This window comes from Theropithecus gelada, chromosome 19, assembly GCF_003255815.1.
Source record: "Theropithecus gelada isolate Dixy chromosome 19, Tgel_1.0, whole genome shotgun sequence".
Taxonomy (NCBI): Eukaryota; Metazoa; Chordata; class Mammalia; order Primates; family Cercopithecidae; genus Theropithecus; species Theropithecus gelada.
The window spans coordinates 3,063,120-3,089,591 of record NC_037687.1 but is presented as its reverse complement, the minus strand read 5'-3'; the positions used below and the strand labels follow the sequence as shown (position 1 = coordinate 3,089,591).

At 57.9% G+C, this 26,472-nt stretch overlaps 1 protein-coding gene across 2 annotated transcripts in view; it reads right to left on the bottom strand.

Moving 5' to 3' along the window:
- Positions 1-10,693: 10,693 nt before the first annotated feature.
- NCLN (nicalin) overlaps positions 10,694-26,472 on the bottom strand; it is a 25,857-nt gene continuing 10,078 nt past the window's right edge. Inside the window, exons 4-15 of one of the 2 annotated variants that reach the window (XM_025368298.1) lie at positions 25,443-25,537; positions 22,242-22,322; positions 19,253-19,356; positions 16,742-16,830; positions 16,481-16,620; positions 15,948-16,126; positions 14,727-14,814; positions 14,445-14,483; positions 14,206-14,369; positions 13,045-13,098; positions 12,828-12,906; positions 10,694-12,667 (exon numbers count right to left, since the gene is read on the bottom strand). In XM_025368298.1, the coding sequence (XP_025224083.1) occupies positions 12,608-12,667; positions 12,828-12,906; positions 13,045-13,098; positions 14,206-14,369; positions 14,445-14,483; positions 14,727-14,814; positions 15,948-16,126; positions 16,481-16,620; positions 16,742-16,830; positions 19,253-19,356; positions 22,242-22,322; positions 25,443-25,537 (1,172 nt within the window). In that variant the 3' untranslated portion in view covers positions 10,694-12,607. The remainder of the gene's footprint in view (positions 12,668-12,827; positions 12,907-13,044; positions 13,099-14,205; positions 14,370-14,444; positions 14,484-14,726; positions 14,815-15,947; positions 16,127-16,480; positions 16,621-16,741; positions 16,831-19,252; positions 19,357-22,241; positions 22,323-25,442; positions 25,538-26,472) is intronic. The other variant, XM_025368299.1, reaches the window with a different exon arrangement.

Genomic DNA, 26,472 nt, shown 5'->3' with positions numbered 1-26,472 from the left:
GATGAGCCACCGCACCGAGCCTAAAATTTAATTTTTAATTTTTATTTTATTTATTTTTTGAGACAGGCTCTTGCTCTGTTGCCCAGGCTGAAGTGCAATGGTGCAATCTTGGCTCACTGCAGCCTCCGCCTCCTGGGTTCAAGTGATTCTCGTGTCTCAGCCTCCTGAGTAGCTGGGATGACAGGCACCCGCCACCATGCCGGGTTAACTTACAATTTTATTTATTTATTTATAAGGCAGGGTATCGCTGTGTCACCCAGGCTGGAGTGCAGTGGCATGATCATAGCTCACTGCAGCCTTGACCTCTTCGGCTCAAGTGATCTTCCTGCCTTAGCCTCCCAAGTAGCTGGGACTACAGATGTGGCATGCCACCAGGCCTGGCTAATTTTTAAATTTTTTGTAGAGATGGAGTCTTGCTATGTTGTCCAGGCTAGACTCAAACTTCTGAGCTCCAGCGATCCTCCCACCTCAGCCTCTCAAAGTGCTGGGATGACAAGCGTGGGCCACCACGCCCAGCTTTAGAGGACATTTTGTGGTCCTTCCAGCCAATAGAACATGACTCAGCCATGAAAAAAACATAAGGCTTTGACCCAGGCCATAGTTCAGGTGCACCTTGAGGACATCATGCTTGGTGAGAGACGTCAGACACGGAAGACTACACAGTGTGTGACGCCATTTGTATGGAATATCCACCCGCGTTAGACGAGGAACTGAGACGCAGAGAGCTCCAGTGGCTGGTGCAAGACCACACGGTAAGAGAGCTGGGATGTGAACCCGGGAAGCCAGACTCTGGCGCACACACACCTCCCACCATCCCATACCATCTCCCCATGCACCAGGCAGCTAAGCCTCAGTTTCCTTGCCAAGCAGGTCTGAAGAGAGAGGAGAGGGGCTGGGCACGGTGGCTCATGCCTGTAATTCCAGCCCTTGGGGAGGCTGAGGCAGGCAGATCATCTGAGGGCAGGAGTTCAAGACCAGCCTGGCCAACATGGCAAAACCCTGTCTCTACTAAAAATACAAAATTAGCTGGGCGTGGTGGCGCGCACCTGTAATCCCAGCTACTTGGGAGGCTGAGGCAGGAGAATCGCTTGAACCCGGGAAATGGAGGTTGCAGTGAGCCGAGATCGCGCCACTACACGCCAGCCTGGACCACCAAGTGAGACGCCATCTCGAGAAAAAGAAAAAGAGGATATGGTGAAGGCCCCGGTCTGGTGTGGATTCATGAGCTAAAATGCAGGCTTAGCAGAGAGTCTGGGAGCTCCTTAGCACTCAGAGAATGGCTATTTATTATTGCTATTACTGGCAGCCTGCTGGCCGCCCCCAGATGGAACAGAACATCAGGACTGGGTGAGGAATAGAGCTGGGCAAGGGGTCAGGGGTCCTCCCACAACATCCTGCCACTCGGCCCAGCACAGATGCAGGTGCTTAGACTCAGCTGGGACTTGGCCGGGCACAGCGTGGCACTGGGGCTGGTGGAGTCGGCCAGGAGACACGGGCTTCGTCTCCATGGAGACTCAAGCAGGATGCTCAGAGCCCCATGAGCCTCCAGCGTTCTGGGAGAGTCCTTAATAAGAATTTTTAAAAATCACGCCTGGCCGGGCGCAGTGGCTCATGCCTGTAATCCCAGCACTTTGGGAAGCCAAGGGAGGTGGATCACTTGAGATCAGCAGTTCGAGACCAGCCTGGCCAACATGGTGGAACCCCGTCTCTACTAAAAATAAAAAATTTGGCCAGGCGCGGTGGCTCACACCTGTAATTCCAGCACTTTGGGAGGCCAAGGCAGGCAGATCACGAGGGCAAGAGATTGAGACCATCTTGGCCAACATAGTAAAACCCCATCTCTACTGAAAATACAAAAAGTTGGGCATGGTGGCGCGTGCCTGTAGACCCAGCTACTTGGGAGGCTGAGGCAGGAGAATCGCTTGAACCCGGGAGGCGGAGGTTGCAGTGAGCCGAGATTGTGCCACTGCACTCCAGCCTGGGCAACAGAGCAAGACTCCATCTCAAAAAAAAAGAAAAAAATCATGGCTGTAATACCAGCACTTTGGGAGGCCGAGCTGGGAGGATTGCTTGAGCCCAGGAGTTCCAGACTAGCCTGAGCTGTAACATAGCAAGACTCCATCTCTACAAAAATTACAAAAATGAGCCGGGTGTGGTGGCATGCACCTGTGGTTCCAGCTACTTGGGAGGCTGAAGTGGGAGGATCGCTTGAGCCCAAGAAGGTCCAGGCTACAGTAAGCCAAAACTGTACCATTGCACTCCAGCCTGGGCAACAGGAGCAAAACTCTGTCTCAAAAATAAAAGAAAATCAAAAGAAAAACTCACAAACCCCTAGGAGCCAAAGAGGTACTTTTTTCAGCCTCTTCCTCCTCTTTCTTCCACCCAAAACAAGAGCCTAGTTGAATTTGGGTCTGACTTCTGGGCGCTTAAATCCAGCATTCTGCCTCCTGAATATCCTCCCTCGCAGGGCTGAGGGGGTGGGTGAGCGCGGAGAACAGCGAGGCCGTGAGCCTGGGTACGTTTGGACACCACAGGCCGGCTCCCTGACTTGTTAGTGGATGCAGTCTGGTGAGCGATGGTCACTGCAGGATGCCCGTGCCACGGCTGTTACTGAGGAAGTAAAGAGCGTGGGAGTGGCAGGGTGCGCTGGCTCACACCTGTAATCCCAGCACTTTGGGAGGCCGAGGCAGGCAGATCACCTGAGGTCGGGAGTTTGAGATGAGCCTGGCCAACATGGTGAAACCCTGTCTCCACCAAAAATACAAAAACTAGCTGGGCGTGGTGGTGGGTGCCTGTAATCTCAGCTACTCAGGAGGCTGAGGCAGGAGAATTGCTTGAACCTGGGAGGTAGAGGTTGCAGGGTTGCAGTGAGTTGAGATGCAGCCACTGCACTCCAGCCCGGGTGACAGAGCGAGACTCCGTCTAAAAAAAAAAAAAGAAAAGGAATCTGCAAGCCTTTTGTTCTTCTTCCTTCTCCTTGGGTTTTTCTTTCTTCTTCGTTTGAATTTTTCTCGTCTTCCCACGACAACCGTGAATCACTTTGGAATCGAGAAAGTCTAAAACTTGAAAACAGGAAGGGAAGCAGAGCTGATTTAGCAGTCCCGGCTGTCAGATGGAGGATTTGGGCATCGAAGCCAACATAGTTTATTCTTCTCTCTTTGGTGCCCAAAGGAATTCAGAGCTTCTGAAAGCCAACTGGGCTCACCGGCTGCCTGGTCTCAAACCCACGCCGTGCGGCGTCACGGAGTCTCTGCCTTGCTGGCCAGCACATGAACCCCCCCCACCCAGGCCCCCAGGTCTGTACAGTTCATGGTGACACTTGCCATGTACAAGGCACCGTGTCCTCTATACACACAGCAGGAACTGTCATCCCCATTTCTCAGAGGGGCAAGTCGAGGCACCCGGAATTTCACAGGATGCAGCTCATGTTTTCTACCTTCACGAATTTTGCCAGAGCTGTGGGCCCCGGGGGCTATTTTTTTTTTTATTTTTGAGACGGAGTCTCACTCTGTCACTCAGGCTGGAGTGTGGTGGTGCCATCTCGGCTCACTGCAACCTCCGCCTCCTGGATTCAAGCGCTTCTCCCACCTCAGCCTCTTGAGTAGTTGGGACAACAGGCGTGCGTCACCATGCCTGGCTAATTTTTGTATTTTTAGTAGAGATGAGGTTTCACCACATTGGCCAGGCTAGTCTCGAACTCCTGACCTCAGATGATCCACCCACCTCAGCCTCCTAAAGTGCTGGGATAATAGGCATGAGTCACCACTCCTGGCTTATTATTTTTTCTTTTTAAAACAGTGATAAAATACACATAAAATAATACACTTAATCATTTATTCTTTTGAGACGAGGTCTTGCTTTGTTGCCCAGGCTGGAGTGCAGTGGTACAATCACAGCTCACTGAAATCTCAACTTCCTGAGCTCAAGTGATCCTCCCACCTCAGCGTCCCAAGTAGCTGGGACTACAGGCTCGAGCCACAATGCTGTCTAATTCTTTTATTTTTTGTAGAGATGGGGTCTTGCTATGTTGCCTAGGCTGGTTTTGAACTCCTAAATTCTAGCAGTCTGCCTGCCTCAGCCTCCCAAAGTGCTGGAATTACAAAGATAAGCCACTGCACCTGGCTTCCTTTTTTTTTTTTGACAGAGTCTCGCTCTGTCGCCCAGGCTGGAGTGCAGTGGCGCGATCTCAGCTCACTGCAACCTCCACCTCCCGGGTTCAAGCAATTCTCACCTCAGCCTCCCAAACAGCTGGGATTACAGGTGCCCACCACTGTGTCTGGCTAATTTTTGTGTTCTTAGTAGAGACAGGGTTTTGCCATGTGGGCCAGGCTGGTCTCGAACTCCTGACCTCAGGCGATCCATCCATCTTGGCCTCCCGAAGTGCTGGAATTACAGGCGTGAGCCACCGCTCCCGGCCTGACCTACACACAGTTCAGCGGCATTAAGCACATTCATGTGGCTGTGCAACCATCACCTCCACCTTCTCCATAACATTTTCATCTTCCCAAACTGAAACTTTTTGAGTCTATGAAACACTTACTCCCCATCTCCCTCCCCGGCCCCTGGCATCCCCCATCCTACTTTCTATCTCTGTGAATCTGACGACGCCAGGGACCTCCTAGGAGTGGACTCACACAGGATTTGTCTTTGTGTGTCTGGCTTCTCTCGCTGAGTCTGAGGTCTACAAGATGCCTCCACACTGCAGCCTGTGACATGATTCCCTTCCTTTTCATGGCTGAGTACTATTCCACTGTGTGAATGAACCACAGTGTGTTGATCCATTCTTCTGTCTACCGCCCCTTGGGTCGTTCCCACCTTTTGGGTTATTGTGAGTTGTGCTGCTGTGAACATGGGTGTACAAATATCTCTCTGTGTCCCTGCTCATGGTGACGCTGACTGTTCATTTGCCATGTACCAGGCACGGTGTCTACCATACACACAGCAGGAACTATCATCCCCATTTCTCAGAGGGGCAAGTCGAGGCACCCGGAATTTTGCAGGATGCAGCTCATGCCTTCCACTTTGTTGGGAATATACCCAGGAGTGGGAAGGCTGGCTCCTATGGCAATTCTATTTTAAAATTTGTTTTCGTTTTTGTTTTGAGACAGAGTCTTGCTCTGTCACCTAGGCTGGAGTGCAGTGGCACGATCTTGGCTCACTGCAACCTCCACCTCTGGGGTTCAAGTGATTTTCCTGCCCTCAGCCTCCTGAGTAACTGGAATCACAGGTGCAGTGCGCGCCACCATGCCTGGCTCATTTTTGTATTTTTAGTAGAGACGGGGTTTTACCATGTTGGTCAGGCTGGTCTCGAACTCCTGACCTCAAGTGATCCACTTGCCTAGGCCTCCCAAAGTGCTTGGATTACAGGCTTCTTTTTTTTTTTTTTTTTTTTTTCTTTTAATGGTAGCCATCCTAATGGGTGTGAGAAGCACCAGTAGTATTTGATGTTTTCCTTGATAACATCAGCTCTTTTAAAAATCCTTAATTTGGCCAGGTGGCTGGCGTGGTGGCTCACGCCTGTAATCCCAGTACTTTAGGAGGCCGAGGCAGGAGAATCGCTTGAGCCCATGAGTTCTAGATCAGCCTGGGCAACAAAGAGAAACTCTATCTCTACAAAATTACAAAAATATAAAAACAAGCCGGGAGATCGAGGACAGCCTATGCAAATAGCAAGACCCCATCTCTACAAAAAAATGAGAAAGATACATCGAGTGGACAGCACCTCTGGAGAGAAATCGTGTTGGTTTCCAGGGACATTAACTGATGTTTTACCAACTTAAAAGACCTCCAGGAAGAGATCCTGGCCCCTGGACCCGGCCTCTTTGGGGTCGTGGGAGACGGCACGACGTCCTTGTTGGAGGGACATCTTGTCCTCTTCGTTCACTGCTGCCCAGGGTTGAGGGGGGCAGGTGAGGCCTGAGGGCACCGAGGGAGCCCCGGAAAGAGGCCTCACATATGCCCGACACGGGCAGCTTGATGTCATTTCATTTTTTTTTTTTTTTTTTTTCGAGACAGAATCACGCTCTGTCACCCAGGCTGGAGTGCAATGGCGCGATCTCAGCTCACTGCAACCTCCGCCTCCCAGGTTCAAGCGATTCTCCTGCCTCAGCCTCCCCAGTAGCTGGGATTACAGGTATGTGCCACCACGCCCAGCTAATTTTTGTATTTTTAGTACAGACGGGTTTTCGCCATGTTGGCCAGGCTGGTTTCCATCCCTTGACCTTGTGATCCACCTGCCTCAGCTTCCCAAAGTGCTGGGATTATAGGCGTACCCTCCTGCACCCAGCCTCATTTCATTTTCCTAACTGTCCTCTGGCTACAGGTGACCCTTCTAAATTCAGTGAAGGTCAGACGCCATTTCTGCTCTCCTTGCCCTCCCCTTCCCCCAGGAGGCCCTGCATGGCCTGAAATCTCCCAGCTTCCTCCCTCCCCCTCCTCCTTCTCCCCCTCCTCCCCCTCCTCCTTCTCTCCCCCACCTCCCTCTCTCCCCCCCTCCCTCTCCCTCCTTCCTCTCTCCCCTTCTTTCCTCTCTCCCTCCTCCCTCTCCCCTTCCTTCCCCTCTCCCTTCTCCCTCTCACCTTCTTTCCTCTCTCCCCCTCCTCCCTCTCCCCCTTCTTCCTCTCTCCCCCTGACCCCTTGGTTCACTCTGCTCCAGCCACACCGGCCTCCTCGCTGTTCCTCCAACACGCCAGGTGTGATCCTGCCCCAGGGCCTTTGCACCCGCTGTGCTCGCTGCCTGAATCACTGTCCCCAGATTTCCACATGACATAATAATCCTTGTCATCCCAATTTCACTCAAAAGCCCCCTCCAGGCTGGGTGTGGTGGCTCATGCCCATAACCCCAACACTTTGGGAGGCCGAGACAGGGGGATCACCTGAGGTCAGCAGTTGGAGACAAGCCTGGCCAACACTGTGAAACCCTGTCTCTACTAAAAATAAAAAATTTAGCCGGGTGCCTGTAGTCCCAGCTACTGGGGAGGCTGAGGCATGAGAATTGCTTGAACCGAGGAGGAGGAAGTTGCAGTGAGCTGAGAACACGTCACTGCACTCCAGCCTGGGTGACAGTGAGACTCAGGCCGGGCGTGGTGTCATGCCAGTAATCCCAGCACTTTGGGAGGCCGAGGCGGGCAGATCTTCTGAGGTTAGAAGTTCGAGACCAGCCTGGCCAATATGCCAAAACCCCATTTCTACTAAAAATACAAAATTTGGTGGCACACCCCTGTAGTCCCAGCTACTAGGGGAGGCTGCGGCAGGAGAATCGCTTGGACCCGGGAGATGAAGGTTGCAATGAGTGAAGATAGGGCCTCTGCACTCCAGCCTGGGTGACAGAGCAAGACTGTCTCAAAAAAACAAACAAACAAACAACAACAAAAAACCCCTCAAAGCCCCTCCTCAGGGAGCCTCCAGCGTGGATTCAATTGTAAAACAGTATCCATCCACTGATCACCATCTGAAGGCAGCCCATCCACTTAACGGCTTATTATCCATCTCCCGCAGTGGACTGCGAGCCCCATGGCGTCCGGGCCAGCGTCTCTTGCACACGCCTGCATCCCTGAGCCTGGTACAGGACCTGGCAGAACAGAGTTCAAGTATTCGCTGAATCGAGAGTTGAATGAAACGAATCCGGCCAGGCGCAGTGGCTCACGCCTGTATTCCTAGTATGTTCAGAGACCGAGGTGGGAGGATCGCTTGAGGCCAGGAGTTCAACACCAGCCTGGGCAACAGAGCAAGATCTGATCTCTACAAAAGTATTTTTTTTTTTTTTTGAGACGGAGTCTCGCTGTGTCGCCCAGGCTGGAGTGCAGTGGCCGGATCCCAGCTCACTGCAAGCTCCGCCTCCCGGGTTTACGCCATTCTCCTGCCTCAGCCTCCTGAGTAGCTGGGACTACAGGCGTCCGCCACCTCGCCCGGCTAGTTTTTTGTATTTTTTTTAGTAGAGACGGGGTTTCACCGTGTTAGCCAGGATGGTCTTGATCTCCTGACCTCGTGATCCGCCCGTCTCGGCCTCCCAAAGTGCTCGATTACAGGCTTGAGCCACCGCGCCCGGCCTACAAAAGTATTTTTAAAATTTAGTCGGCTATGGTGGCATTTGCCTGCAGTCCCACCTACTTGGGAGGTTTGAGGCAGGAGGATCACTTGAGCCCAGGTCAAGGCTGCAGTGAGCTATGACTGCACCACTGCACTGCAGCCTGGGGGACAGAGCAAGACCCACTTTTATTTATTTTTTTTTGAGTCAGTCTCGCACTGTCACCCAGACTGGAGTGCAGTGGCATGATCTTGGCTCACTGCAACCTCTGCCTCCCGGGTTCCAGTGATTCTCCTGCCTCGGCCTCCCAAGTAGTTGGGACTACAGGTACGCACCACCACCCCCAGCTAATTTTTCTATTTTTAGTAGAGACAGGTTTTCATCATGTTGGCCAGGCTGGTCTCAAACTCTGACCTCAAGTGATCCTCCCACCTCGGCCTCCCAGAGTGCTGGGATTACAGACGTGAGCCACCATGCCCGGTGTGAGACCCTGTCTCTAAAACAAAAAGGAAAAAGTATGTTAACAGGGAAGATGACGGGCTGGCTTTTCCTCTGAAAGGGGTTGTGCCTGAGTCCACAATGGAGCCGAAGCCACCTTCTGCCTGCACAGAGGGGGGCAGCCACTGTCCACTCCTAGCCTTGCTAAGCTCCTGGAGGATCACACAGGACCCCAAGAAGGTCAAAGCCCTGGACCCTAGAGCCCCCTGAACTGGTAAAATTTGGTCCAGAGAGGCACAGCTCCTATGCCCCAGGGCCACGCAGCATGTGGGGGCCAAGCCTGGCCTCCGTCCGCTGCCCAGGGAAGCCCAAGTACTGCCCCCAACCATTCCATCCCCAGTGGCCAACGGCCCCATGCTCAGGGGTCAGGTGAGCCTCTTTCTTTCCCTGCAACCCTGCCCTGCCTTCCTTTCGCTCTGGGTCCATCCCATCCCGCCCCTCCCACCGAACAAGCTTCTCCTGCCTTGTGTTTTGGGGAGGCAGAGACACCATGCTGGTTTGAAGCTCTGTCGCAGATTCCTAGAGGACGGTGGCGAGGGGATGGCACCCCCGTCGGTCTCTGAAGTTCCCTGGTCCGAGAAGCGGCAGCTTTGACTGCAGGGATGTGGGTCTTGCTCAGGAAGCCCCCAGCAGTCCAGGTCTCGGTCCAGGCCACACACTGGTTCTGGAAGCATCTCTGTAGCCCGTTCTCTGCACTCCAGGAACACAGCGGTGGAGGGGGAACAGGAGGAACCCACCCTTCTCTGCCTCCACCTGCGCCAGCCCAGTCACCTCTACCTGGTACTAGGCTAAACCCTCGCCACCCCCTTCTCCCCTCCCCGAAGCAGCTGTCAGAGGGCGCCTGGGAGCACCCAAGTCAGGGCCTGTCCCTCCTCTGCCCACAGACCGCCATGGCTCCCACCTGCCTTGAGGTCAAAGCCCAAGTCCTCCCCACGGCCCATGAGGCCCTGCACAACCTGCCCCGTTCCCTCCCCTCCCCACCCTCACTCCCTCTGCTCGAGCCACACGGGCCTTCCTGCTGTTCCTCCAAGACGCCAGGCCCCATCCTGCCCCAGGGCCTTTGCACAGGTGGGCTGTGCCTCCGCTTGGAATCCCCTCCTCCAGGTTTCGCCCCAGCTGCCTCATCGTTCAGGTCGCAGCTCAGACACCGTCCCTTCCAGCCACAGTCCACAGGCTCCTGCCTCCCTCGGGGCCACTTCCTCAGCTGCTGCAGCCTCCCCACGCCGCCACCTCTCCCTGCTTCATCTTCTCACCGGCACATCTCTGCCTGTCCTCCTTCCCCGAGAGCACGGATCTCAGGCCAGGGACACATGGCAGCTCCACCAGTGTTTACTGAGTCCGACAACTGGGCAGGCCAGGAAGGGGCCTGGACACCGGGCAGAACCTGGGAGGGTTCCCAGGGCTTCTGACCAGGAGGGACCAACCCTAGCTCTGCACCTGCTGTGTAGGCTCTCAGTAAACCTCTGAACCTGCAATTGGGTTGGAAGCCGACTTCACACAGCCCACTGCCCCTGGTCCAGGACTGCAGAGTTCCCTCAGATTCACGTCCAAAAGAACCTCAGCCTTTAGCCTCAACTGGAAATGGGATCTTGGCAGAGGTCATTAGTTAGGGGGGGACATCCTCCTGGAGCAAGGTGGGCCCTGATCCAACGTGAGGGAGGTCCTTGGAAGACAGAGACAAGGCAGGGGCTGGAACGACGGGGCCACAAGCCGAGGACGCGGGGAGCCCCAGAAGCTGGGAAAGGCAGGAAGGACTTGCCCTGGGGGCCCTGCCCACATCTTGACTGGATTTGGGGCCTCGGAGACGCTGAGGGTGGATTTCTGGTGTTCTGAGCCCCATAGTTGGTGGTGCTTTGTGATGGTGGCCCAGGAAACAGGTCCACCCATCACCCACAAGACCCTGCACACAGACCCTCCCGGGGGAGGCGGGAGGAGGCGAGGCTGTGCGGCCCAGCAACAGCGGGTTTGGCCAGAGCCTCACTCTCCCGCACGGCCCAGCAGCCTTGGGCACAGGCTTGGCCCACGACAGGCTGAAGCCTCACTCCAGGAGAGGGCAAGTCAGTGACGCGCGCTTCACACAGCCCTGCCCCTACTGTCATCCCCTAGAGGAACAAGAACCCCCAACAGTTGTCACAATACAATCCTCGCAGCCCCCAGACCAGACACTGGTGGCGATCATTCAATATGGCTTTATTTTCTCATTGGCCGGCTGCATCCCACACCAGCCCGAGCCCCAGACGGTCAGTCAGTGCATCCATCCTGACGACCTGTCCGGGAAGGAAGGAAGGAAGCTCCCTCTGGAACGCTGGCCCGGCGGCACCCAGACAGAAGCCTGCTGGCTAGCACGCAAGCACTCCCCAGATTCTCTCATGGTGACAAGGTGGCAGCTGCCGGGGTCCCAGAGTCCCAGCACAAGTGCCCAGAGGCCAGCCGGGATGGGCCCTTGGGCAAGTCTCTGGAGGAGGCGGGCAACCCGCAGGGCAGACAGGGGAGAAGAGGGTCCCCTGCTAACCTGGAGGAAAGAGGGGTGGTTACCCCGCACCCCTCCAGGCTGCAGGTTCAGGAGGGCAGAGGTGCTGGCCGAAGAACTAGTGGCCCAAGTGAGACCCGCTGGTCCTATCTGGACAGAACCCCAGGTTCCCATGGGCCGGCCCAGGTCCCTCAGACAGCAAACGCCTCCCCGGGCCACGGAAGGGAGATGGCTGTGGGTGCCCAGGCCAGGACTCGCCCAGCTCAAGCCCCTTCTTCCCCAAGTCTGCTCGGCACGCACTGCGTGGGTTATATTGCTAAAGAACGGACACGCCGGGGTCTCCCTGAGCTCAATGCGGGCCTCCTTGCCTCCCACACTCACACACGGCGCCTGGCCTGTGGGGTGGAGGGTTCTGTCCATGGCTTCGTGGGGGCCCGGACCTTCCTCTATGAGTTCCAGGAAGGGTGGCCCCAGAGGCCATGCCCCAAGTGTCTCCTTCCCAACAAATGCTCTCACCTGACGCCCCCACCCTGAACACGTCCTTTCGATAAATGAGGAAGCTGAGGCCCAGGGCAGGGAGTGAGGAGAGGAGCCACCCGGCCGCCCCAGGCCACCTCCTGCCTCCCAGTCCTCCACTTGCACCCAGTTCCCCAGGGAGGACCGGCCGGCCGTGGCAAAGCCTGGCGGGCCTGGGGGCCCAGCACCGAGCCCAGGAAACACCAGGCACTGGCTCAGGACTCAGGGCAGGGAGCTGGGCCGGGGTCAAGCAGGTGAGGCCCCTGGGAGCCGGGCTGGGGCCGAAGAGGCACAGGGGCCGGGGGGACAGGCTGGGAGGAGAGGAGCGTGGGGGAATGGGGGTGTGCAGTGTGTCAGGGGTCGGGGAGGCAGGGGCCCTGCCAGCCCCCCACGAAGCAGAGGCTGTCAACGATGGCGTCAGACCCTGCAGTCGGAAAGGGGAAGGCTGAGTGGTGCGGCTCCCCGACAGCCCACTGTGGAGGGGACGGGTCACTGAGACCACATGGGGGACAAAATGCTCCAGTGGGGTTGGAATCCTGGAACCCCAGGGCTGGCACTGCTCTCCTCCAGGCAAGAGGGAGAAGAGATAAATAACCATGTCCACGCCACCATCGGGGAGCGGGAGGGGATGTCCAAGGACAGACGCGGAGCAGGGAGCAGGCTGGGCCTGCAGTCCAGGCCCCTTGCGGCAGGAGGCGGTGGGCGGAGGCTGCGCGCGATCGGGCAGGGGCTCCCGGCGTCTCCTCTTTAATCGTGCATGTGTGCTTACACCGGACCCAGGGCGGCCGGCTCCCGGGACTGGGCGGCTTGTTCGCAAGTCCGTAGCCTGGCCCCGGGATGTCTCCCAAACTCTCCTCCAAGGAAGTTCAAAGACAAGGAAAAAAAAAAGAATCCCCCCAGTCTTGGAGAGCAACAGAGAAAAGCTCTGTAATTCAGTGTTTCAACCACCGCCGGGCGGGGAGAGGGCCCCTGTCCCCGCGGGGCCGCCTGGGGCGGGGCAGTGTCCACTCACTCGTGCTCGGCCCCAAGGACTGGGGAGCGGCGGGGGCTCCGGCTGTGGGGGTGGCTGTGTCACTGTGTCTTGGGGGGTGGCTGTGTCACTGTGTCTTGGCCTTCACGAGCAGCCTCTGGACGGTCTTGTAGAGGAGGCTGAAGTGCTGGGGACACAGCAGGAGAGAGTGAGGATGTGGGTGGGGCTGAGGCCCCAGGCCATGTGACTCTAAGCTGAGCCAGGGGACGGGATGCACTCAGAGACATCCAGCCCAGCTCCTCCAGGTGGGCGGCCCCCTGCCCCACTGGAGCCTGGGCACTGCTCACCTGGACAGCCACATAGGCCATGCCGAGGTAGGCAGCAATGCCAACGGCCAGGAGCAGGTCAAAGACGGCTGGCTTCACTCTGCGGAGAAAGCAGGGTCCCTGTGGTTGAGGACGGTGCGGGCCAGCAACGTGGCCCCCTAGACCCCCGTGGGCCATGGTCCCCTCCGCTGTAACCCACAGGGGTGAAGGGCTCCAGGCCCCGCTGGCCGCCACTCACCTGTACGCATTCATCACTTGCTTCAGCTGGTCGTAGAAGACAAACTCTGGGTCCCTGGGGAGAGAGCACTTTCTCAGGGGACACCACTCTGCCCAGCTAGTTCTTAATAAAGGGTGTGTAGAGATGGGGACTGGGCGTGGTGGCTCACACCTGTCATCCCAATACTTTGGGAGGCTGAGGCAGGCAGATCACTTGAAGTCAAGAGCTCGAGACCAGCCTGGCCAACATGGTGAAACCCTATCTCGTACTAAAAATTTAAAAAAATTAGCTGGGCATAGTGGTGGGTGCCTGTAATCACAGCTACTCAGGAGACCGAGGTCCGAGAACCACTTGAAGCTGGGAGATGGAGGTTGTAGTGAGACAAGATCACGTCACTGCACTCCAAACTGGGTGACAGTGCGAGACTCCATCTCAAAGACAAATAAATAAATAAATACATAAATAAAAACTTAACGCTTTAAGTTTGTAGAGATGGGGTCTTGCTATGTCGCCCAGGCTGGTCTCCAACTCCTGGGTTCAAGCGATTCTTTTTTTTTTTTTTTTGAGATGGAGTCTCGCTCTGTTGCCCGGGCTGGAGTGCAGTGGCCGGATCTCAGCTCACTGCAAGCTCCGCCTCCCGGGTTTACGCCATTCTCCTGCCTCAGCCTCCCGAGTAGCTGGGACTACAGGCGCCCGCCACCTAGCCCGGCTAGTTTTTTGTATTTTTTAGTAGAGACGGGGTTTCACCGGGTTAGCCAGGATGGTCTCGATCTCCTGACCTCGTGATCCGCCCGTCTCGGCCTCCCAAAGTGCTGGGATTACAGGCTTGAGCCACCGCGCCCGGCCAGGGTTCAAGCGATTCTTCCGTCCCGGCCTCCTAAGTAGCTGGGATTACAGGCATCCACCGCCACACAGGCCTACTTCTTGTATTTTTAGTAGAGACGAGGTTTCACCATGTTGGTCAGGCTGGTCTCAAACTCCTGACCTCAAGTGATCCACCTGCCTCAGTCTCCCAAAGTACTGGGATTGCAGGCGTAGCCACCGCGCCCGGCCCTCCTCCCATTCTCTCTTTGTATTTGCTCCACCTGGCATCCCCCAGGGGTGAGGGGGTGGGAGATGCGGTATGGGGAGGTCCCCCTAGGCCCCAGGCTGAACGGGGCCAGTGCGGAGCCCCAGCCTCACCGCTTGTCGGCCTTGACGTGGTGCTGCTTGACGTCCTTCAGGTAGCGGCTCAGGTGGTGCTCCAGCGTGCTGAGGAAGGTGCTGTCCTTGTCTACCAACTGCGCGGCCCGGGGCTGGTTGGTGAGCCAGTCCATCACCGAGTCCAGCTGCTCCTGCTGGATCTGCTGTAGGGACGGCAACAGTGGTCACAGCCCGGCCCCGCCTGCCTGTCCGCCCACTCGCTAGCCCGGCCCCCTTACCATCTGCTCCGTGAACACCGGCATGTCTGGCGGCGTCCCCTGCGGAGAGAGGAGGGGACAGCCCTGAGTACAGGTCCCTGGGGCGGGGCTGGGGCTGAGGCTGGGACTTGGGCTGGGCAGGAGTTGGGGCGGGGCTGGGTTGAGATGGGCCGGGGCGGGCCAGGGATGGGGGCGGGGACGGGGGCGGGGCTGAGCTGGGGCTGGGGCTGGGGGGCTGGGGCTGGGGCTGGGGCAGGGCTGGGGCTGGGGCTGGCGCTGGCGCTGGTGGCAGCAAGGGCTTACCTTCTCCGTGAGGTTGTAGATGACTCGAGTCAGGGCCTCCGCGATGATCCTCGTGTTACGGGTCAGAGTCTTAGAATCCACCCGGGACCTTCACGATTCAAAAACAATTATTTAAAATGTGGACTTGGAGCCAAGCATGGTAGTTCTCACGCTTGTAATACCCGCACTCCAGCCTAGGCGACAGAGTGAGACTCTGTCTTTAAAAAAAAAAAAAATTAAGCTTAGCTTTAACTACTCAGCTGACATGCAGACGCAGGTTCACTAGGGGCCCCCCACCTCCAGGCCCCGTGCCCTGACCCGCCCCTGTGCACAGGTGAGGCTCGCGCCCCGAGGCCTTGGTTCCTACTGACTCCGTTTTCTGCCTTTCTGGGATTTAAACAGGACTATTCCGTCCCGGTGGAAGAATCCATTCTGGGACCCAGATGGCCCTCCTGGGCTGACCCCTGGTGGTCTTGAGAGAGCTCAGCACAGCTGGGACAGCCATGTGCCCACCCTCACTTCCTGGCACTCTCCCGGCTGGTGGGCGACCGTCACCTCCATCCTTTCCAGGACTGAGATCACACAGGGATGTGCCCCTCCCTCCCGCCACGGGCTTCTGCAGGCCTCCGATGGCTGAGCTCGCACCTCTCCTGAGGGCCCAGTGACCGCAGAGCAGAGCGGATGAACGGGAAGGGTCTATGCCAGGCCTGCGGGCGCTGGGGGAGGAGACGGCGCCCACCTGCTGGTGCCAGGACCGGCCGGGGTGGCCAGACTGTTTCAGGCTCCACAAAAGCCTGCCCAGGGGCTCACATGACAGCAGGGAGACAGGCAGGACTCAGGGTCAGAGGACACAGGAAGCCAGAGAGACAGTGCCCCAGAGGGAGGCTGGGCAAGGAAGAGCTGGGGTGTGGTGGGGGGCCAGGCTCCCCGAGACAGTCGCCAGGGCCCTAAAGAAGCCCAGAGACAGGAGCTGCTTTCTCCTAACTCAACAGGTGATGGGGTCTGGGGGTCCCACATAGGGCCATGACCCCAGGCTGCTGGCCTCGCCCTCCCTAGCCCCGGTAAGGAAGTGCTTGCGAATAGCCTGACCGAATAGCCGGCCTCGGCCACACACCAGCCTCTTCCCCACGGCCTGTGTGTGGGGGCTGCTCCCTCCATGCTCTCATGGCCCCTGGAGTTGCGACCTGTGGCTCAGCCCCCAGGAAAGCTCTAGGAGGGGCTGGGTGGCGCTGCCATGCTCACCGCACGTCCATGATGCTGCTGCGCTGGCCGTCGCGGTGGCTCTCCAGGTGGGACAGCGTGAAGGCAGGCAGCCGGCGGATGGCGAAGCGCTCGTGCTCCCAGGCCAGCACATCCTCTGCCAGGTTGATTCGCTTGTGCACCATGGAGAACCGTACCTCGGGGAACTGGTGTGTGGCCACCTGCAGCAGGAGGTGCCATCAGCAGAGGGCAGGCAGGGGTGGTGGCCACCCAGGTCCACTCCCCAAATGCCCCAGGGGCCTCCCAGAACCCCCGAGGGTGCAAAACGAGGAGAAACCCACCTGCCCCCGGGATCCCCCCTGAGGCCAGCTAGAGCCCCGGTGGACAGTGAGCTCTGGGTAAGGAGGGACAGTGGAACACCCCGGGACAGAAGGCCCCAGCACAGCCCCGACGCAGTGTGCCCCTCAGAGCCCCAAGGGCAGACAGCAAGGACACCCTGGGACAAGACGCCCCAACCCAGCCCCGACGTGTGTGCCCCACAGAGCCTGGGGCCCATCCGTCAAAGGGGCACCCACCGTCTCCAGCTCCCGCAGGAAGGCGTGCTGCAGGGTGCCCTCCCGGGGCGGCTTCGACACGTGCAGGTGCAGGCTGCTGCCTCGGCCCACGGTGTCCAGGCACAGCACGAAGGCCACGTTGTCCTGAAGCAGGCTGGAGTCTGCAGGGCACCGAGAGCTGGCGGGGCGGGTGGGGACTGGGAAGTGGCCCCCAGCCCTCCCTCCGTGCCTCCCCACAGCACCACCCTTGCGGCACCCCCACCCCCACCCGGGGCCGCTCACCTGTGTGGTCCAGGTTGTCTTCCAGCCAGCGCTTGGTTCCCTGGTAGTTAAACTTGCCTCCTCCAGAAGCAAAGAACAGGAGGTTGTACCTGGCGGGGGAAAACCTGGCGTTAGCTTTGACAGGCAAGCACCGGGGGTGGAGGAGGGACCAGGCCAGGTCACAGGTCCCTGAGGAGGGGTATGAAGGCCTCCCCAAAGTAGGAAATCCTGACCAGTCCCTTAGGGCAGGGCATGACCCCTCAGCCCTGTGGACACCAGGGCCAGATGGTTCTCGGGGGTGGGGCTGTTATGGGCACTTGAGGGTGCTGAGCGGCATCCCTGGCCTCACCCACCCCAAACTGGGAGATTCCCCCAATGACAACCACAACTCACGCAGTGTCTCCCAGCAGCAGGGCCTCCCCACATTAGACCCCAACTCTAGAGGCTTCTGAGCCCAGGAGGAATCGGGGTGACCGACCAGTCAACAGACACCAGGAGGCCAAAAAAATAAAGTCTATTCACTTAAAGAAGATTTTTTTTCTTTTAGGACGGAGTTTCGCTCGTTGCCCAGGCTGGAGAGCAATGGTGCGATCTCGGCTCACTGCAACCTCTGCCTCCCGGGTTCAAGCGATTCTCCTGCCTCAGCCTCCTGAGTAGCTGGGATTACAGGCGCCCGCCACCACAGCTGGCTAATTTTGTATTTTCAGTAGAGACGGGGTTTCACCATGTTGGTCAGGCTGGTCTTGAACTCCTGATAGGTGACCCACCCGCCTCGGCCTTCCAAAGTGCTGGGATTATAGGCATGAGCCACCTAGCTGGGCCAAGAATTCTAATGGGGCCGGGCGCGGTGGCTCAAGCCTGTAATCCCAGCACTTTGGGAGGCCGAGACGGGCGGATCACGAGGTCAGGAGATCGAGACTATCCTGGCTAACACAGTGAAACCCCGTCTCTACTAAAAAAAATACAAAAACTTAGCCGGGCGAGGTGGCAGGCGCCTGTAGTCCCAGCTACTCGGGAGGCTGAGGCAGGAGAATGGCGTGAACCCGGGAGGCGGAGCTTGCAGTGAGCTGAGATCCGGCCACTTTACTCCCGCCTGGGTGACAGAGCGAGACTCCGTCTCAAAAAAAAAAAAAAAAAAAAGAATTCTAATGGAACACAGCCTGGGCTGTTAGAAGGGTCACCAGGATCAGAGAAGGAAACTGCTCAGCACGTCCTCTACCCTCATCCTCCCATGTCCGCCCTGGACTCTCTCCAACCCAGTCCCTTCTGCCCCGGAAACCCAACCTCTGCCCCAGCTGCCAGGAAGCCCCCGGGCCTGGCAGAAGCCAGCCCTGTTCACATATGTTTGAAAGCATGAGCTTCTCAAAAGGCATCAGTGGGGGGCTGGGGGAAGCGGTTCTGCAGCTTAAATAAAAAAAAGTTTTGGCTGGACGTGGTGGCTCACATCTGTAATCCTGGTGCTTTAGGAGGCTGAGGCAGGAGGATTGTTTGAGGCCAGGAGCTCGAGTCCAAGTTCCTACCTAAACCTGGACGTGACTCCCGGCGCCCTGTGACTGTAAGAAGGCTGAGAAACGTCTCAGCCACGGTGGCCCTGGCCTCTCTGAGCTGCTGACACAATGACGACAGCAGGACTGTCTCGGGAGCGGGTGACTGTCTGGGCCAGGGTCTCACCTGGAGGTGATTCTACCCGCCCCGCACAGGAGACACAGTCATGTCTGGAGACATCTGTGGTTGCTACGTCTGGGGGCGCTCCTGGCACGGAGTGGGTGGCGCCCACGACAGAGTCATCCACCAAAGACATCCACAGGGCCACGGGGGACGAAGCCTGCATTCATTATCTGGGGAAAAATCGAGTCTGCCCCCTGCTTACACCAGACACTAGGATAAACTCCCGACGGGGCGGATGGTATAAACCAGGGGTCCCCCAGCTCCTGGGATTCACCTCCTCTCTCCCTTCCTACTCAGGGTGTGGATTTCAACGTGTGCAGCCTCCTGGGACCTCAGCGGGGCAGATGAGCATGGGACAGTCTCTTGGGGCTCCATGGAATCCCCTGACCCAGGGGGGTCTCAACCACGGCTGATTCTGCCCCCAGCGGAGAGTGGGCGGTCTGAGGACACCTGTGACCGCCACGACTATGGGGTATTGCCGGCATGGAGTGGGTGGGGGCGGGATTCAGTGCCCTGCAGTGCCCAGGACGGTCGCACCCCAGCAAAAAATCCGGCCCTGCCCGCACAGAGCTGAGGGGATCCCCCAGTTCCAGGGCCCTTAGCTAGAAGTCTCTACCATTTGCAGCTGACAGCATCCCCAGCAGGCTCCTGGGGCGAGCAGCAGCCGGGCCCCGTGGGCCTCCAAGAGACGGAACCTGTGAGACCTCAGCTTAGCCCCGATAAACAAGGCACCCCAATTCTTGGGCTAAGGCCCACTTCAGGGCCAGGAGGCTTCACAAAAACAGCTGCAGAGGCGCCTGGTGGGTGGCGCTGTCCGGCAGCATGGCCCCCGCGCCCGTCCCCCTGCCCGCCCCTGGCACTCACGCAGCGTGCGTGCGCTTGTAGGTGTAGAGCCGGGAGAAGAGGCGTGCCAGCTCCAGCAGTACGGAGACGCCGCTCCCGTTGGAGTCCGCGCCCAGAGACAGCCACTGCAGGGGTGGGAGAGGCACGGTCACGGTCACCCCCGCCCCGCTCCCGCAGCCCCACGACCTCACTGCCCACAGCAGTTGTGGTCATCTCTCGGTCACCCCCACCCTGCTCCCACAGCCCCACCACCTCACTGTCCACAGCAGCCGCAGTCATCTCTGTCACCCCTGCCGCACTCCCACAGCCCCACCACCTTACTGCCCACAGCAGCCGTGGTCATCTCTGTGCTGTCCCCCAGCCCCTTTGCCATGTCCAGCGGGCAGCTGGGATCGTTCCACCACTGTATTCAATCCCCAACTGATGGCCTGGGATCTGCAGGGCCCCGCCGAACCCAGGACTCTCCCCGTCCACCTCAGCTCGGCCCGCACCCAGGAGAAGCTACACACAGAGTTTGGAGCCCAGAGCCGGGCCGGATTCGCTCACGGAGGGCAGCGTCTGTCCAGCCCCAGTCTTTGTGCGGGATCCCGTCCGTGGGACCAGCCCTTCCACCCTCGAGCCCCGGCCGTGGGGAGACCTGCATAGCTCGACCACATGCCTTTCCTGCCCTTGGATGCACCTTTGTGATCTAAAGCAGCCTTCTCAGTAAGGCCACACTGCTTCTTGGACATTGCAATGGCTTGGGACCGTCCCAAGGCCACAGCATATAAAGGGGACCTCGGTGACACTGAATTCAGGGGGACAACAAACACCCTCCTCAATGAGAGAAGCCAGATCCAAAAGGCTTTGCTCCCAGTGTAGGATCCGTTCATAGGACCCATCCAACAGGCCAGTCCACAGGTGCTGGGACGGACACGCACATGCCGGGGTTCCGGGGCTGGGGAGGGGACCAGGAGTGACAGCTGATGGGGCAGGGCTGCTTTCTGGGGTGATGGAATGTTCTGGAATTAGAAAGGAGTGGAGACCGTACCACTTTGGATGTACTAAAACCCACTCGTACACTCTAAAATGGTGAACTTTATGTTTTATGATTATCTCAAAAAATAAATTTGGCCGGGCGCGGTGGCTCACACCTGTAATCCCAACACTTTGGGAGGCCGAGGCGGGCGGATCACCTGAGGTCTGGAGTTCGAGACCAGCCTGACCAACATGCTGAAACCCCATCTCTACTAAAAATACAAAAAATGATCCCCATACGGGCCAATTATTCACTGGCTGGGCGTGGTGGCTCAAGCCTGTAGTCCCAGCTACTCGGGAGGCTGAGGCAGGAGAATGGCGTAAACCCGGGAGGCGGAGCTTGCAGTGAGCTGAGATCCGGCCACTGCACTCTAGCCTGGGTGACAGAGCGAGACTCAGTCTCAAAAAAAAAAAAAAAAAAAAAGCCAGGTATGGTGGCGGGCACCTGTAGTCCCAGCTACTCGGGAGACGGAGGAAGGAGAATCACTTGAACCCAGAAGGCGAAGGTTGCAGTGAGCTGAGATCGCGCCACTGCACTCCAGCCCGGTGACAGAGCGAGACTCCGTCTCAAAAAACATAAATAAATAATAAAAAATAAATAAATAACATTTAAAACAAAAAAAGCTTCACAGGGCACAAGGAGGACAGAGAAAGGCAGCGGGCGCAGTGGCTCACGCCTGTAATCCCAGCAGGTTAGGAGGCTGAGGCGGGTGGATCGCCTGAGGTCAGGAGTTCAAGAGGCACTGCCCTGAGCAGACTGAGTTTCTGTGTGGGCCCCAGCGGGACCAGGCATTCTCAAGGCTGGCGGCCTGGCCCTCCAAGGGGTTGGGAACACAGCCAGGTAGCAGATCTGCCCTGACCCTCTGCACTCTGCCTGGTTCAGCTGATTTGTGTTCGAAGAAGGAGGCAGGGCCGGGTGTGGTGGCTCACGCCTGTAATCCCAGCACTTTGGGAGGCTGAGGCGGGTGGATCGCCTGAGGTCAGGAGTTCAAGAGGCACCGACCTGGCTAATGTGGTGAAACTCCATCTCTACTAAATATACAAAAAATTAGCTGGGCGTGGTGGCAGGCACCCATAGTCCCATCTACTTGGGAGACTGAGGCAGGAGAATCGCTTAAACCCGGGAGGCGGAGCTTGCAGTGAGCTGAGACTATGACACTGCACTCCAGCCTGGGCAACAGAGCGAGACTCTGTCTAAATTTAAAAAAAAAAAAGGAGGCAGGGTGCTGGCTGACACAGTGGTTCACGCCCCCGACCCCGCTCCCACCCAACCCGCGCTGAGCAGAACAGTTTGTGCCGCAGGCCTGAGACCAGGAACCTGCACCAGGGCCCGTGACCCTCGCAGACAGGACAGGCTCTGTCTGGGGCCAAAGCTGTTCCTGCAAACACCGTGGTTCACGCACAGGCCCTGCCTCCTTCTGGAGTCTGGAATCCCGGCATGGGCCAGGCAGCAGGGCCCACAGAACCAGTCCCCACAGGAACCAGGTGCTGGGTCTCTGGGAGCCTCGCTGGTGACGGTGCTTTGGGCTGTCGTCCCAGCTCACTGCTGGGGATGAGGCGTGTCCCATGGGACACGAGGGGAGAAGGCCTGGAAGCCGGGCCTGGCCTCCCCGACCCACTGCACACGCCTTTCCCTTCGTGGGTCTGCTCCCCGCTCTGTGGCCTCTCGCTGGGACAAACCACAGCCACGAGGAGGCCTCATGCGGAGCCACGGCACCCAGCGCTGGCCTGACTCAGACTCCCTGGGCTCAGCCTCTGACACAGCCACCGCCGCACCCTGAGACCTGGGACCCCGGGGCAAGAGCCGGGCCTGTTTCAGTCCCACGACACCCACCCTAAGGCCCTTGTGGGGACCGGGATGACTAGCAAAGGTCGTCACAGGGTGAACCACTGACCCCGACCACCATCCCCCACAGGCGCTTTGCCTTGGCACTGCCTGGAGCCGGAGTCCAAGCCCTGTGGGGTGGGGGGGGATGGGGACACACATACGTACGGGGGCCACTCCGAAGGCGTCATAGTGGGCCACGATGACGATGGTGGGAAGGTCCTCTCCGCCCAGCCCCGTCAGCCGCCCCTGTGGAAAGACAGCGGGGGAATGGCCTGGCTGCTCCTGGGGCAGGTGACCCATGTGTGGGGCTTGGAGACCCCTCCCCTCTGGACCACATGGGGCCCGTCCGCTGGGTGCCAGCATCGGCCTCAGCACTGAGGCCTACAGGAGGTGCCAGCCTCTGACTCTGGGAGCCCCAGGGAGCTCCTCCAGGGAAGAGGTGGAGCCAGGAACAGGGACCCACCCCTGCTCTGGCCCTCAGGTTGAAATCTTTAAAAATCGGGTTAGGAGGCCGAGGCGGGCGGATCACAAGGTCAGGAGATCGAGACCATCCTGGCTAACACGGTGAAACCCCGTCTCTACTACAAATACAAAAAATTAGCCAGGCATGGTGGCGGGCACCTGTAATCCCAGCTACTCGGGAGGCTGAGGCAGGAGAATGGCGTGAACTCGGGAGGCGGAGCTTGAAGTGAGTCGAGATCGCGCCACTGCGCTCCAGCCTGGGAGACAGAGCGAGACTCCAGCCTGGGAGACAGAGCGAGACTCCGTCTCAAAAAAAAAAAAAAAAAAAAAATCGGGGAGAGCAGGAAGATAGGTTTTTATAGGAACGGGGCTGAGCCCCTCAGGAGGATAGCTGTTTGTAGGAACGGGACTAATCCCCTCAGCCAGGCATTCGGATTCCTTCAGGATCTGTATGCACCCATCCCTGCCTCTTACCCCACCAAAGTCGGATTCCACTCTAGCCCAGGGGCCAGCAGACTTTCATAAAGGGCCAGAGGGGATATTTTTAACCTTGGGGACGAGATGGTGTCTGTTACGACTACTCAGAAACTGCCATGGGTGGTCTGCACATGCATCAGCTTGGCTGTGAGCCATAAAACTTTATTTACGGCCGGGCGCGGTGGCTCAAGCCTGTAATCCCAGCACTTTGGGAGGCCGAGACGGGCGGATCACGAGGTCAGGAGATCGAGACCATCCTGGCTAACACGATGAAACCCCGTCTCTACCAAAAAGATACAAAAAACTAGCCGGGCGTGGTGGCGGGCACCTGTAGTCCCAGCTACTCCGGAGGCTGAGGCAGGAGAATGGCGTGAACCCGGGAGGCGGAGCTTGCAGTGAGCCGAGATCCGGCCACTGCAATCCAGCCTGGGCGACAGAGCGAGACTCCGTCTCAAAAAAAAAACAAAAAACAAAACTTTATTTACACAGCCGGGCGCGGTGTCTCATGCCTATAATCCCAACACTTTGGGAGGCCAAGGCCAAGGCGGGCAGATCACCTGAGGTCAGGAGTTCCAGACCAGCCTGGCCAGCATCGCGAAATCCCCTCTCTACCAAAAATACAAAAATTAGCCAGGCGTGGTGGTAGGCACCTGTAATCCCAGCTACTCAGGAGGCTGAGGCAGGAGAATCACTTGAACTCGGGAGGCAGAGTTTTCAGTGAGCCGAGATGGCGCCACTGCACTCCAGCCTGGGCAACAGGAGCAAAACTCCATCTCAAAAAAAAAAAAAGAGAGAGAATTACAAAAAATTAGCTGGGCGTGGTGGCACATGACAGTAATCCCAGCTACTCAGGAGGCTGAGGCAATAGAATCACTTGAACCCAGGAGACAGAGGTTGCAGTGAGCAGAGATCCCACCACTGCACTCCAGCCTGAGTGACAGAGAGAGACTCTGTCTCAAAAAACAAAAACAAACAAGCAAAAACTTTATTTACAAAAGCAGGTAGAGGGCCGGCGGTGGCCTGGGGACTCCCTGTCTGGCTGTGGGAGTCTACCAGCTGTTTTTGCAACATGCTTTTCCACGTGGAAATCCTTCAAAGGCTGAACTCAAAGCCCAGCTGCCAAAAGGGCTCTGCTCATAGGAGAAAGGGCACAGCCAAGGGAAAGGGAGTCGACATGGCCCCATGGGATCTGGAGCCCAGCGCCCATGCCACTGTGGAGTGTGATACAGGCCAGGCCACGGGGTCTCATCGCGTACTAACTGGCGCTGTGAACAGGACCTGCCTCCCGGGCCCACAGTACAATCCAACAGGAACAGAACAGCCGCCCTCAACAAACCCCAGGGCTCCTCCGCCAAGGCCTGTGTATGGGGAGCCAGGGCCTCCAGGACGCTTTCCCCACCCCCGCCTAAGCCAGTGCTTTTCCACTCGGGTCCCCCTCCAAGGCCTGGGTCCCTAAAACAGCAGGCACGTCTTGTTCAGGGCTCCCCCAACCATGAGACAACTCCACATCTGTGTGGACTCCTGTGCGCCCCTCACCGGCGCCGTCCTGTGGGGAAATGCTGGGGGAGTTGGCGCTTTCTCGTTTTTTTTTTTTTTGAGACGGAGTCTGGCTCTGTCGCCCAGGCTGGAGTGCAGTGGCCGGACCTCAGCTCACTGCAAGCTCCGCCTCCCGGGTTCACGCCATTCTCCTGCCTCAGCCTCCTGAGTAGCTGGGACTATAGGTGTCCCCCAACAAGCGCGGCTAGTTTTTTGTATTTTTTAGTGGAGACGGGGTTTCACCGTGTTAGCCGGGATGGTCTCGATCTCCTGACCTCGTGATCCGCCCGTCTCGGCCTCCCAAAGTGCTGGGATTACAGGCTTGAGCCACCGCGCCCGGCCTTTCTTGGGTTTTAAGGCCCCTACTGGTGCTGTAGCAGCAGCGACGTAGGCTTCACCCTCTGGATCTGCCTCGATGATCTGAGCTTCCACACCGGCAGCTCCCCACCCTCTCTCGCTCTGCTGACACCAGGGGGTGCTCGGAAGGGTCTGTGAGGACGCAGTGTCTGGGCTGACGGGTGAGGTTCTGTGACGAGGGGAGGCTGGCGACCCTGCAGCCTGGAGGGGGCTTCCTGGGAGGGGCAGCTGGTGCAAAGGCCCTGGGGTTGGAGGAGGTGGCTTGGTGTGTGGGGGCCCACGATGGAACGAAGGAGATGGACCGGGGGCTGGCAGGGGCCTGGGCGCTCCACAGAGTGACTCCCCAGCCACGTGAGAAGTTTGGGTTCCTTCAGCTGCCAGCGGAGCCACAGGAGGTTTTCAGCCGGGCAGGGGAGAGATCTGACCCCAGTTTCCCATCAGAGGCTCCCCTCTAGCATGGCTGAGCCGGGGAGCCAGGTGGATGGCAGGGACCCCTGGGGACGTGGCGCCAATGCCAGGGCGGGTGGCACTCACCTCCACGCTGGCGATGAGCCAGTCACTCACGGCCTTGCTCTGTACCCCGCTGGTGACCATCTGGAAGCCATTGGCAGTGGCCGTACGCAGCAGTACTGGGGAGAGGGAGAGGGCGCGTCAGCCTCGGCCCAGCCAGGGTCCCAGCCAGGGGACGTCCCCAGCACCGCAGGTTGGGGGCTCGGGTGGAGCCAACCAGCCGCGTGTGGGGATGTGACCAGCAGATTTCGATACCATGTGATACCCGTGCTCCCCCTAGCACAACCTTCTCTCAAAATGATTCACATCTCCTTTCTGGAACGTTCTGCTGGGGAATTTCTCCTCCATGCCATTCTGATCGTTTCCTCTCGGGCCCTCAATAACAGCTGTTCACTTAGGGACTTAGGGTCAGGGCCTGCCCGATAATGCCTGAGTTCACACAACTTTTTGAGTCTGCATTTCTGTGCTTTAAAGCGGTTCTTTTTTTGTTTTTAAAGCGTTTTAAAAACACAATTTTCTTTTTCTTTTTGAGACAGGGTCTCATGCTGTCACCCAGGCTGGAGTACAGTGATGCAATCATGGCTCACTGCAGCCTCTACCTCCCAGGATCAAGCAATCCCCTTGTCTCAGCCTCCCAAAGTGCTAGGATTACAGGTGTGAGCCACTGCACCTGGCCTAAAAACACAATCTTTTGAAAGTGAATAAGGGATAATAAAAAAATAACAAAACAAAAATGAAAACACAACTGTTGTGGGTATGTAAAACATGATTGGCCGGGTGCGGTGGCTCACGCCTGTAATCCCAGCACTTTGGGAGGCCGAGGCGGGCAGATCACAAGGTCAGGAGATCAAGACCATCCTGGCTAACACGGTTAAACCCCATCTCTACTAAAAATACAAAAAATTAGCCGGGCCTGGTGGCGGGCATCTGTAGTCCCAGCTACTTGGGAGGCTGAGGCAGGAGAATGGTGTGAACCCCGGAGGCGGAGCTTGCAGTGAGTTGAGATCACGCCACTGCACTCCAGCCTGGGCGACAGAGCCAGACTCCGTCTCAA